This window comes from Tupaia chinensis, unplaced genomic scaffold (assembly GCF_000334495.1).
Source record: "Tupaia chinensis unplaced genomic scaffold, TupChi_1.0 Scaffold000216_1, whole genome shotgun sequence".
Lineage (NCBI taxonomy): Eukaryota > Metazoa > Chordata > Mammalia > Scandentia > Tupaiidae > Tupaia > Tupaia belangeri.
The window spans coordinates 2,595,451-2,609,228 of NW_006159691.1; the positions used below are offsets into that span (position 1 = coordinate 2,595,451).

Here is a 13,778-nt window from a genome sequence, read left to right on the forward strand (position 1 = left end):
TGTCCCCCCCCCCTTGTCCCCGTTGGGCCAGCCGATTGCTGCTATAGAGGCAGCCTATGGGGAGCATGAGCCAGGACAGCAGGCACCCTTGTGTGCTGGGGCGGGAGGGAGAGCAGGCAGATGACCCTTCCCAGATTTGGCCTCCATGAGCCCATCAGCAAGGCCTGGCCATTTCCCCTTCAGGTTAGGCTGTGAGGAAAGATGACCATGAGACTATGAGTGGGCACTTCCTTTCTTAGTCTTGGTCTCCTATATATAAAACCAGGAGAGGGGTCAGAAGGAACCTTAGAGTGGACCCACCCTCGAACACTTCTCAGCCTGAGACTCTGGCCTGGCAGGGGAGAAGACGCCTCCTGGCCAGCCCTGTCCATACATGGAGGGTGTACATAGAGGAGACCCTCCTCACCATGTCCTGCAATACTGGAACGTACGATCCTGAATGGGGCCCGCTTGCCTCAGAGATCCTTAGGTAGAGCCCAGTTAATGGTCATGGCAGTCCCTGAACCAGTCTGGTGAGCCCTCAGGTGTGTGAGTTCAAGGGAAACCAAGGCAAGTCCACGGCCCTTCTTGTTCTGCGGGGAAGTTTTCAGTAGTGTAGACTTGCTGTGCCAATTCTGGCTCTGTCCCTTCCTAGTGGTGGCAAGTTCAGACAAGTCACAAAACCTCCCTAGGTCTCAGTTTCTTATCTGTAAAATGGACATGACACCTCCTTTATAGAGGTGTTTGAGGGGGCTAAGTGAGATCATTCATGCAGTCAGTCAATGACTGTTTGCTGAACACCCACTGTTCTGAGAGCTTGTGCACAGCCCGGGTTCTTGCACAGGGTTAGTGTACAGGAAGTATTTAGAAAAGCAATAAATACTTACGTATATTTCTACAGCATACATTTTTTTAAAGAATTATTTTATTTTATTTTATTCATTTTATTTTAATTTGACCAGAGACACGTACACACACAGAGAGAGAGAGAGAGAAAGAGGGAAAGTGAGAAAGCAAGCTGTTAGGTCCAGAACTCAAACCATGGTTGACCATATGGGAGTCCAGCACCCTTAATCACCACACCATCTGCCAGCCCCCCAAACCTTGATTTCTCAACAGTCCTGTGTCAGTCATTGGATTAGGGTTCCTGATTGGCCAAAGTGTCTATCATGATAATTTACTTTGCCTCTAGATCAGGAGTAGACAAAAGGTAGCCCCAGCTCTTGGCTGCCTGTTTTTGTAAATGAAGTTTTATTGAAACCCGGCCGTAGTTATTTGAGTATGTGCTGTCTATGGCTGTCTTTGCACTACAACAGCAGAAATGAGGAGTTGTAACAGAGTGTCTGACCTGCAACAGCTTTCCAAGGAAACAACAAAAAGCTTGCCAACCTCTACCTTAGAATGTTATCATCCCTGCCTGAAATGAACTTTTCATGCAAAGTAATAAGCAGATGGCCTAAGGGAACAAATTGCTGAGATGTCATTGGGATTCATGCAGTAGATTGTTTGACCTGCTTTATGCTCGTTTGGTAATAAAGGTTTATATAATAAATGATCATCTATATAGTAGTAGAATTTGGCTTAAGACTTGTTTTTATTATAATAATGCAGTTATGAGGGAATCATTAACCTTCACTCACCTCAAATTTCTTCAGTGGCTTTGGTTTCTATGAAAAAGAATGTCAGGATTGTGCACAAATCATGATCGGATTGGCTCAAATAAGTTCCTAACAGTAGACTGTCTGGCTGCCATGTGCTAACTGGAAACTCAACACTTCTTGCAAAAGATGCACTAGGCTTCATCATTCCATCCTTCATAATTGTGCTTGCATGGCCCCTAGTATGAATCTCACAAAGGCAAGAAAGCATCTGTCCCATTTTTTCATTCTCTATTGCCGGGCCCATTTCAGAGATCCTGGATATGACAGTAGAAAGGATACAATGATATCTGAAGGGACATTACTGGAAGCTTGCTAACCCTCAACTGTAGTTGGTTAGAAGTAGGAGTCCAGTAGTCACCTAGATTGAGAATAAGGTCAGGGATCTACACTAATCAACCTGACTCATTTGTCCTATTAATTACCCTGACACATCTCCCCTTCTTGGTTTGAGGAAATGCAGTTATGTCAAGTACTCTGGAGAAATATGGAAACCATTGTCTCCTTAATTTATCTTGAGTGCCTTAGAGGCCAGGAATACCATGCAGACAGGATAAGTGACTTTAGGTCCCAGTGTGTGGTAACACAAACAATATTCTTTTCATTGTGTCATGATATCTCTGTGTTCATTAAGTACTTTTTAATTAGTATGTGAGCCAATGAACAAGTGAATGAATCACCTTCTTGGTGACATCACTATAAGAGGATAGCAAACAGGTCACCTTCTCACAAGTTAACGTGCTCCAGCTTCAAATGATTCTAGTTGTCAGGATAGGTAGGAGCCAGTGCTTTTGGGATGCTGGGTGACCAGAATCCCCAAATGAAAGTTTTGGATTCCTATCCTTGTTTACCTTTGTAAGATGTCGTTAGTAATACTCAACAAATTCTTGTCCTCCAAACACCTGCAATAAATTAAAGGAAGTGGTAGAAAGTAAGTAAGAGAGTAAGTTTGGATGATGCTGGAAAGAAGACAGATTTTAATTTTGTTCCTTTTACCTTTTTTCCCCCCTTTTGTGTATCGTTTCCATGCAGAAATTGCAAATTAATGGTCACATCGAACTGTCTGTCAATGTATTACTCCTCTTGCGGTATCAAATTATGTTGGCAATAATGTTTCCAGCTGCCTAGGACTCCATTGCAATTTAATTTGAAAGAAACTCAAATTGCATCTCCAAATGGATAAAAAATTAATTTACGTACAAGCTATCCACCTCCACAATTTCAGCCCCATGCCCCAAATTATCTCAATTTAGGTTCAACTTTGAACAGTACATATGCTACAGCTGACTCCACATGCAAAGATGAATACATAGTGAATTTATGAATTGGAAATCTGCTTTGCTGCTCCTTTTTTAATAAGATGTTCTGCCTTGATTAAGGTCATTAGGAGATTCTACAGCTATTGCCTTTGACAGCAGGGATGGAGGATGAGTCCATATAAAACAAAAAAAGGAGCCAATTCTGACTTAGCCACATCACTACTCCTAACAATTGGGGTATAGAGAGAATCTTGATTCACCCCTTTTCTTATTGCATTTCTTCTTTAATATCTTAGCACTTTAATTTTGGTTTGGTCTTCTAGCTTCCCTCTCTTCCTTTCTTCTTTCCTTTTTTCCTTCCTTCTTTCCTCCCTCAGCAGTTATACATTCCAGTAATAAAAATGAAGAGATATAAGGACTCAGAAGTTAGGGGAGCTGTACCTTAACCAAACATATAAACAGTTACCCTGTGATTTGATAAGAGTTAAAACAAATGTATGCTAACATGTTAAAGAAAATAGTGATAGTTTGGTCAATGATGGACCTCACATACGATGGTCCCATTAGATTCTAACAGGCTATACCATATAGGTGAGGTGTGGAGACTATACCATTACAATCACATAAGTACACTCTACCTTACAACACACTTCTCAGAACGTGTCCTGTCATCAAGGAAAGCATGACCATAGTGGGAAGTATTTATTGTGGGCAAAGGAGACTGAAGGACAAAGGTACAAGAGGGTGGCCTTGGAGTTGGACCTTGAATAAGTTGGACAGGGATTCTCCAGGGACAAATACAGGGATCCTAAATACAGCAAACTGCAGGGGCAAAAGCAGAAAGGGGTGAAAGGACTCAGGGTGTCACACTTTGCTTTGGGAGTGTGAGATTCGAGAACTAGTGATGCAACATGAGGCATAAGAATTTGGAGCCATGAAGGTGCAAGTGGCAGGTTGGTCACAAATATTTGGTTGAAAAGTTGCTTCAGAATGGAAGGGATACTTCAGTAAGAGCTGGGATAGGAAGGAGAGAAGTGGCTGAAGGTGAGGAGGCCCAACTGGCAATCAGAGGCAGCAGCGGAATGAAGAAGTTCCTGAGAACATGAGTTGTTAGTTACACACGCATGCACACACACACACACACACACACTCATGCACACGTGCATATGCACACATACCTGCTTCTCACTTGTATGTTCAATGGGTTTGGGGCAAGAATATAAATGGAGGACTGTGGGTCCTTCTCCTTTTGTTTTCACCCAACTTTGTCTCTCTCCAAGATCCCATGGACATGTATATGGAGACCTCAACTCTCCTATGCCATGTCTGTCCACTCCCTGTAGACAGCCATCCCTTGGCCACCCCCTTGGGCCTTGCCTGTTCACAGGAAGAATGGGCCAAGGGAAGGGGATCACACAGGCCCTGGAAGTGAGTTTGGGGACACTGGGGCAGGGGATTCATGGTATCAGGATCCTTGTCCACAGGGAGAAACACAGCTTATTGTGCCAATCCTTCTCTGGAAGGCAGACATAGTCGGAAGATAGCTGAGGCTCACCCTCTGCAGTTTAGGACTCAGGACAGGGTGGCCATTCTGAGGGCATGTAGAAAGTGCACTCAGAGGCTGAGCTATTCAGTTTTCCAACAGAGAATGATTTTCCAGCTTCTCAGACAATCCATGTTCTCTTCCCAGTATTTACATCTTCTTGGCCTGTGGGCTGTTACTCAGGAAGGTCATATGGACAGAGCCTTATTTGGAGGCAGAATCATAGACTCTGGTCTGGGGCATATTTACACAGGAGATGTAAATCCAACAAACCAATCTCCACTGCACACATAAGGCTTTCTCAGCAATTTCCAACTTGTTTGCACCAACCCGAATGTAAACCTGAGACTCGCCCTGCTACAGGCAAACACTAGAGCAGAAGCTGAGTTTGGCAGCTGAGGCTTAAGGGGTCAAATTGAAAGTGTAAATACTTTCATCATATATTTTGAGAGCTAGTTTCCATTGGGTAGGATTTCAGGACATTCTCTTTCTAGAATGCAAAAATTAAAAACAGAGAGAGAGAGAGAGAGAGAGAGAGAGAGAGAGAGAGAGAGAGAACTATTTACTCTAAAGACCCTACTGATATTCTAGAGGGCACCGACAGAAAGTATGTAGTCAGAAGGTCTGAGCTCAGTTCCCAAGAACAGGTCACCATGTATTCATGTCACTGAACTACCCCTTGACATTCCCTGTGCCATGGATTGGAGTTGCTGGACCAACGGAGCATGGTCCTTTGCAGCCTGGGAGGCCACACAGATACATGAATAAGCAGGTTAGTGTGACAAATGCTGAGTGTGGTGAACAACTGCAAAGTGCTGTGGGGTGTGGGGAAGGGGGACTCAGCTGTGAGGTCCTGGATGTGTTACAACTCTTCGCTGAGTTTCAATTTCCTATGCCATCATCTTGTTTTCAGGAGGCAAGTGTTAAGGGTAGCACCTGGCTCAAAGCTGCTACTTATGAAACAGACATTGTCTTGAATGGGAGTTCTTGAATTTTCAAACACATTCACGTATCTGTATCTAATCTGCAGATCTACCAGAGCCCTTCTTTCATTTTGCTTATAAACTGAGGTTTCCTTGAATCTCTTAATTTCTGTAGCCTGGGGAACCCCATCATTTCCCAAGCTTTGGTAACATGGATGGTCATATTTTCTAAGTCCTCTTTCCTCTAGTCCCTCCTTTCCCATGGGGTATTTTATTTGGCCCAAGGCCTGCAGGTCTCAGCCTTTTCTAGAATCTACGGGGGATCCAGTCACAGTAACCATCTCTTTCTCTGGTATTTTGAGGTCCTCGTTGGCCACCTGAGGATCGTGCTTGGGACTGTCACATTGGGCTCCACCCAACCTTCAGATTTTATTTACCCCCATACCTCTCCTAGTTAATCCAAGAGCCCAGTGAATTCACTTTTCTAGAGACTCTGCATAACTGTATCAAGGCCCTGGGAATGCAGCTTCTACTCCAAACTGGCTTCTTAAGGCATTTCTCCAAGAAAGCAATTCTAAGAGGAATACCTTCTGTTAGACAAAAGCAATTTTCTCTCTCTTTACAGTTCATTTTGTGCTCATTATCAGCCCTCCGAGTTTAGTGTAATAATTTCTTCTTTATAGATGATGAGGTGGTGGCTCAGAGAAGAAGTATCTTTACTCAAGGTCACACAGCTAGTGAATACCAGTCTGGCTTCGAGCCCTACTCTGGCTTGTACCACTGTACCCTGGGACCTGTCTTGGCAATCAGTCACACATGCTCTTGAGGGAACAAATGGCTTTTCCCGTGTTCTAATCTTCTTGCTCTGGGACAGTCTCTCTGCTGTGTGGCAGGCTTATGACTTCCTCTGCCCTCTTTGAAAAGGCGCCCCTGCCTTACTCTTCCTTTAAGAGAAGCAGGGATGTGCACACCTGCACAAGTGTGTGGCAGGGACTCTGGAGACCTGCCCAGCGGCCATCCTAGCAATGAATGTGTTTAAGTCTCCACATTGCCATCTCTAGTGGGTCTCAAGCTCAAGCTCCTGAGGATCAAGCCCTTTCTGTCTTCCAGTTTCTAGCTTTCTTACCTCAGTCTCCCCAGTTCATTGATGACTGTGACATGCCTTAACTTTACGTTGTATCTCTGGCCTCAGTCTCTGGTGGTGTGATGGTGCAGAGAAAACACAGAGGTTTTGGATGCTCACAGACTCCAAATCTCAGCTCTCCCACTCATTGGTTTTAAGCTTAATTGTTTCATCTCACAGAGTTTTGGTTTCCTCTAGGATAGGACTAGTAATGCCTCCCCCACAGGTTGTTGTGAGATTTACCAAATGAGCATGCATCCAGGCAACCAAAAAAAAAAAAAAAAAAGAAAGAAAATGAGGCCCTTCTCACTTTGCTCACTAGGTTTGGGGTCAGCCAGAAACAAGTTCAGAGCCCCACGTTGCCACTTGCTAGTCTTGCTGCTCTACGCAAGTTTCTGGACTTCTCTGTGCCTCAGTTTATTCGGTTGTTAAGTGGGATTGGTACTCCGTCCCTCCCAGGGTTGTCAGATGATTTACAAGCCAGAACCCAGCACAAGAGGCTGCTACATCATTGGTATCTTGCTTTTATTATTTTGTGTGTGCTTTTGAGTCCATAGTGTAGATCTCAGAAATTATATTTAACATAGGATATGGTACATTTTAATACGTTTGACAAAATGTGGTCTTAGCCTTAGACTTAAATGGTTCTTTAAGGCTTCTGTTTTCACTCCCTAATGAGAGGAGGTGAGAGGGCCATGAGGATGGTTATCTTCTTGGACTTGGCATGAGTTATGAAGGCACCCAGGGTAGGAGAATGAAGAAGAGGAGTAGGCAGCTCCCTCCTAGGAGAGCTCTGACATCTGAACAAGCAGAGAGGCTGCAGCTGGGCAAGTCCTGATGGGGATGCTCAGAGTTCCTAGGCCAGCAGCTTTTGCCATCTCTGTGCTTGGACATCTGTACTCATTGTAGCCTGTGCCTCTGTGAGGGGTTTAGCCAGTTGGTAGCCACACCCAATCATAACCCTCTAACTATGGGAACTGCACTTTACACCTTTCATTCCAATGTTCTGCCCATGGGCCCTTAGCAACAGCTCATCCAATGTCACATTGTCAAAGTCACCCACTTGATTTGGGGATGCTGGCTCTTTTCACAAAGGACCTGTGAGCATGAATAATTGGGCTGTAAGAGTGACTGCAAATCTTCCTGTTGATTAGGGACCAGAGCTGCCCACTTCCTGGCAGCCTCATGTCTGCAACCATGGAAGCAGCTGTGGAATGGCTCACCAGGTTCCCTGGCATGTATGAGCATCCTTCTCAAAAGAGGATTCCTTTGAAGTGTGTTTCTTGGTAAGGCTCTGACCCAGGATACAGGACATTTTCCTCATAGGGACAGATCTGGAAACAGCTGGCACCTAGACCCCCTAGCCCCACTCCTTATTGCTGCCTTGGTGCAGAGGTAGCCCTACCCCTTAATGCTCTTAAGGGATTGGAAATGTAATTAAATCCTAGTTTGTCATTTTACATGAGAGTGTTACCCCGCACTATCCCTTATAGGACATCCAGGGTAGATACAACAAACAAAACACTACTGTTATTTTTATTATTTTATTACTATTCCTACTACTGCACCACTGCCACCACCAAAAACAAAAGTCCAGCTACCATATGCTGAGTGATTCTAAAAGAATTTAAATGCAATTATAATTGCTTTATAAGAATCTCATCTAACTGCTCCCACATTCACGCCCCCCTCCATACAGTTAGCTACTAATACCATTTTACAAATGAAATAAAAATGTACCTACTTTATAGGTAAAGTTCTATAAGTAGTATGGGGAAAAATATTCCCCATTAGATTAAAATTAATCTCTAGCCTGTGCTTAACTATTCCCAGCTCAGAGAATCTGACAGAAGAATTTGTTGAGGTGCCAATCAAACAAGAAGTTATACCTCTACCATAACAAATACCTAAATCTTAACATAGAATGAGTTTTACACATGGGGATTTTAAAACAAAAATCTTACTTGTTATAAGCTGTTTTGTACAAAAACATCAATTTGTATAAGATATAGACCAAATATTTATAATAAAATAAGACATAGTATTCTATCTGAGGATCCGGGACCAAGATCAGTGGGAAAGGATGGAGTGGCAGACAGCATTGGACTAAGAAGGCATGGTCATATCTGCTTCTAGAATAATGTTCCTGTAGGGAACAGCTTGGAGGAAAGTAAAGAGGAGAGAGAAGGGTGGAGGGCCATTGTGGGGGGCTAGGACATGATGGTTGTGTTACCTTCGAAAACAGAGGGAGTCCCAAGGGACAGTCAGTGGGTCATGGTCACCATGTGCATAGACTGGATACTGCATGTCAAGGATATGGTTCAGTTTACAGCTTGTGCATTCAGATGCTGTTAACAAGGGGAGGCTGATCTCTAAGAGGAGAGGGAGTGGCTGAATTAACATAAGGAAGTGGGTCAGAACTCTCGTAAGTACATCCCAGAAATGTGTGTGCTGTCAGTGATACCCAAGGTAGTTTTCAGCGTCACTCTGATGAACTCTTAAGAATGTAACATGTTTGCGTTTATTTTTATGGTTAATATGTATTTATAGCAAGTGATTTCTGGCAAGTTTTCCCTTTATATATTTATATTTTCCTGTAGATACATGTTCTTAAATAAGAAAAAGGAAATTGATTTAAAGACTATATTTTAAATTGTACTGCGTGTGGCAAAAATCATGAAAGCAGTGATCATTGAGATAATTTTGGAAAAGCTGTTTTCCCCAGTTTTAGCAGAATGCTCACCCTGCCTTCCCAATGGTCTCAGAACCTTTCTGTGTGTGTGTGTCTTGCAGACCCAGTGCACGGCCCACAGAACGTAGAAATTGTGGACATCCGAGCTCGGCAGCTGACCCTGCAGTGGGAGCCATTTGGCTACGCAGTGACCCGCTGCCACAGCTACAATCTCACCGTGCAGTACCAGTATGTGTTCAACCAGCAGCAGTACGAGGCTGAGGAGGTCATCCAGACCTCCTCCCACTACACCCTGCGGGGCCTTCGCCCCTTCATGACCATCCGACTGCGGCTCCTGCTGTCCAACCCCGAGGGCCGGATGGAGAGCGAGGAGCTGGTGGTGCAGACTGAGGAAGATGGTGAGCAAAGGAGACAAGCTTACTTGGGAATGGGGCATATGGAATCTGCTCACGGGACCATGCCAGTCAGTTATGAGGTTTTCCTTTTTCTTGTAGCTTTAATTTTCCCCCTTTTTTGTATCTGACTCTTTCCAAGGTCTTCACTGAAGGACCATGCAGGCTGTGCACTGCACAACACAGAGGGTGCTGTTCTCATATAGTGGCAGCACCACCATAGACATGCACTCAAGTTTGACCTTTCTGTGTCCTCATCCCTCTTCTCACTTTGCACCACCTTTTCCACCCAAGGGTCAACCACAATGATGCTTCCCAAAAGAAAAAGTGTAAATTGTGTTGTTTAAACATGTTGAGTTGGGGACTCAGATGATTCCGGATCTGTAAGAATTAAAAGAAAACAATACATACAAAAAACTTAGTACACTCAGTGAATGCACCCAGAACTGAATGTTTATCTGTCCTATAAGCATCTCAATCTCTAAGTATTCAATAATAAACTGATCTCCTCTTCTTATTGACTTCTCTTCCTGTGTTCCTCATTACAATGAACTGCATCTGGTGACTCATGATAGAGACCTGCAAGTCAGCCTAGGAGTTGCCTTTCTTCCACCCCACTCCACCTTGCACCCCAAAAGGTTCTAATGAGTCTGTTCCTGCAGTTTATCATCCCATGTGCCTCACAGAGTGGGACTCCAGCCATGTGTGCTTTTAGAAAAGAACTTTTCCTGCCTTTCTGTCCTTACCCTGTCATTTCTCCTGCTTAGAACGATCTCTGCCTACTTGATTGCAGGACAAGCCATATTAATCTTTCGATTCTTTGCTCAAATGTTACTCCCTCCAGGAAGCTTGTCTTGACTGCCCCAAACCACTTGGGTGTTCCTTCCCAGGATGCCACTGCCATTTGGATGTACCTTGAACCACAACAGTTACCTTGTCAATGAGATAGAATTTACCAGCTCCCAGACTGGTTGAAGAAGCTCTTCTCCATAGTTGTATTTGGTTTCCTTCCAGCCAGGCTGCTTCTGGCCTTGTAGAGGTCTTCAGTTAGTCAGAATCAGCCTCTGAGATGAAGATTTGCGTGCAAGTGATTAAGGAAGGTTTCCCAGGGGAGACCAGGAAGAGAGTCAGGAAGTAAGACAGGGAATGGAGGAAGCTGAGATGCAAAGTCAAGTCTAGCAAAGGGAGGCTGAAACCTGAGCCTATAGAAGAGCTCCACAGGGTCACCTACACATTGTAGATGTTCCAGGTCACCACTTGCTTCCAGCCAGTAGTGAAGGTCTGGGGTGAGGAGGGAAGACTGGGAAGTAAAAACGACATTAACTTTTGTCTCTCTGCACATGCAGGCAAAGGGTAGGGCAGCACAAAAATGGTAATGGTATAAAGGGATCTGACAGAATCTAGCCAGAGTGCTGTCATTGTCAGCTGAGTGGGGCCAACATCCTGGGAGACTCCAATTAACCTTACAGCATCAAGACCCTCACCATGCTAATGCTGTCTTTTACTCTTATTTCAAGTCAGCAGGTCCCAAGGACCCCTGAGTTATGGATCCAGACCCATATCCTCAGACACAAAGGTCCTATAAGGAGATAAAGGAAAGAGTACTAGTCTCTTCTCACCCTTTCCTCCATTCTCAAGTCACCATATTTGATCCTAGGGCTGGAAGTTTTACACAGTTCACCACCTGCAAGTCATGCCTCTCCCTCAGCTCCTTCAAATTCTTCCTGGAAGCCACCGTTTTTGCAACCCCTACATCCTGGACATTGGGTTATCTTTGGAGGTAGCAGTGGCAGTGAGGACACAGCCTCTGTCACCTCGGCACTGCCCCTTGCTGGCCTTTCAATAACCTCAGAATTCTGTGGGTACAGCTCTTTCCCCATCCAACATGATACTTTTCTGAGAGAGGTAGATGCCCTGCCTCCTGGGAACCCATCCCCACCCAACCTCCAACAGAGCACGTTAGGCACCTCATTCTGCCTTCATTCTGAAGTCTAGAGCTGTGGCCCTGGATGTGACTTCTGATAAAATTTCTAGAGGTTTCCCTAGGTCTGGCACCCTTGTTTCAAAATGTGCACCCCCTTCCTCCAGCAAGTAGGATAATGCAGTATTGGAGACAGTAGGCTCTGGAGCCAAGTATGTGGAGAGTAAGTTGTTTTAACCACTTCACATCTTGGTTTTCTTATCTATAAAATGGAATTCATTTTAGTACCTACCTTATAGGTCATTGTACATATTTAACAGGATAGTATGGTTTTTTAAAAATTGTATGAAAACCCAACAGATTGTAAGTTTTTAAGAAATGTAGCTACTACATTTTCAATAAGTCACAGGAAAAAAAAATGTCCTGACAAAGGAACCTCCTGTACAAGCAATGCTGAAACCACCTAGTAGCCCTAGGAAGCCTCTCACATTCTAGATATTTACTCTAACTGGTGGTAGCAGATACAACATAGATTCTCAAGGCATGGTGAGGTGCATGGTACTTGATTTGAGAAGCAGAGTCAGAGCAAAAAGGGTTGTATAGTGACTATTATTTACAGGGAATTCTGGTGTTAGAGAAGAGCCACTGTTGAAAATCAGTATGGAAATTGAGAACATGGATGATAAGGTTGGCCAAGGAGCAACATGGGCATTTCTTCCAGGATACCATGGCCACCTTGGACAGCTTTTTGAGCATTACCTACCTGTGCACCAGCAGCTCCCACGTTCCAGCTTCCTATCCTCCTCCTTGTCACCAATAATTATTATCATCATCATAATCACAATCACAAAGCCTTTAACAAAACAATGTGAGAACAGCAAATCTTTGAAAGTAAATGTTAATTAAACATCATTAATAAAACATCAGTTTTCACTCTATGGAGAAGTGTGGACATTATCATATGAGACATGCAAACATTCAGGACTCTAGTGCTTGGTTCTACAGTTATTCTGAGGCTCTCCCTCAGAAACCACTGTACTGAAGGAAGAGCTCAGCAGAACACCCCATTCTTCTCGGAGAGTTGAGATGCTGTTTCTTTGGCTGGGGAACTCATTCACCTCAAGGACAAGCTAAGGATGGATCAGGGCTCTAGTGGATTAACTGAAACTCCCTCCAGAGAGCCCGAGAGCAACCTCTGAGACTGAGCTGACTGAACTCATGCTGCTTTCATCCATGCTATAAAATTGTCTTCTGGGGAATTGTAGAATTTGTCATTTCAGCACCCCAGTGCTTCTGAGAGCCTGCAGAGTAACCTACGGTCGGAGAGAGAAGCTCATGGCCACCGAGCCCTGTGGTTTCATGTGGGAAGCAGCTGGTGATAGGAGACTTAATAGAGTCTTTAAGTTTCTCTTTTCTACAAATGTCTCAGACAAGACCACAGATCACTTATTTAGCCATTACTTCTCTACCTTCAAACAGACCACAGCCAAGATTTTAAAATAGAATGTGAGGAATCTTCAAAAATTTCAAGTAAAATGTGAACTGTAAAAAGACTATGCGTGGATTTCAATCGGGGGTGGGGGCAAAAGTAAACTTGGACTTTAATTACATTTTCCGTGAATTCATTTAATTTTTTTAGAGAGATTTTTGCTATAGGGCAGGTGTGTTCACCAGAGAGACAGAAAGCAAGAATCACACCCAACGGAGGATGGCCGCACTGCAATCCTTTTTTCTCCATTCTCCTCTTGGATTCTAGGCATGCATACACACACTCCTGGTCTGAGTTTCAAGGCACTGGGTCTGGGATTAGAACTGCAGTCAGCCATATGGTAGTCCAGCAATGTAACAACTGTAATGGTCTCAATTTTTCTATGAAGTTTTAAGAGTCTCCTTTTATATGAGTCCTGGAGAGATAAAATTCATGTCTATGGTAGTCTTATTTTGGCTATCAATTTTTGAGCACCTACATTGTGTAAGGTACCAGTAGGCATGTTATATGCAGTGACTCAGGTATTCCTTTTGCCCAATGTTGTGAAATATTTCGAAGCTATAGAAAAATAGAAACAAGAGTGCCAAGGAGACCTGTAAATCTTCCATTCAACATTTGTTTATATTTTTCTTCAGATAGATTGATAGATACCTTACAGGTATGTGATAGATATGTATATAAATAGTATATGTATAATCCCATATATTTTTAAGTTTATTTCTTCCATGAGCAAGAGAGACAAAGAGACAGAAAGGTAGAGAGACAGCAACACCAGCTGGGTCTTCATTCTGCAGTCCAC

General features: G+C 43.8%; 1 protein-coding gene across 1 annotated transcript in view; it reads left to right on the forward strand.

The window, feature by feature from the left end:
• PTPRT (protein tyrosine phosphatase receptor type T) overlaps nt 1-13,778 on the forward strand; it is a 1,472,724-nt gene that overhangs the window by 1,018,488 nt on the left and 440,458 nt on the right. Inside the window, exon 9 of the mRNA XM_006147596.1 lies at nt 9,279-9,575. Coding sequence (XP_006147658.1) covers nt 9,279-9,575 — 297 coding nt within the window. The remainder of the gene's footprint in view (nt 1-9,278; nt 9,576-13,778) is intronic.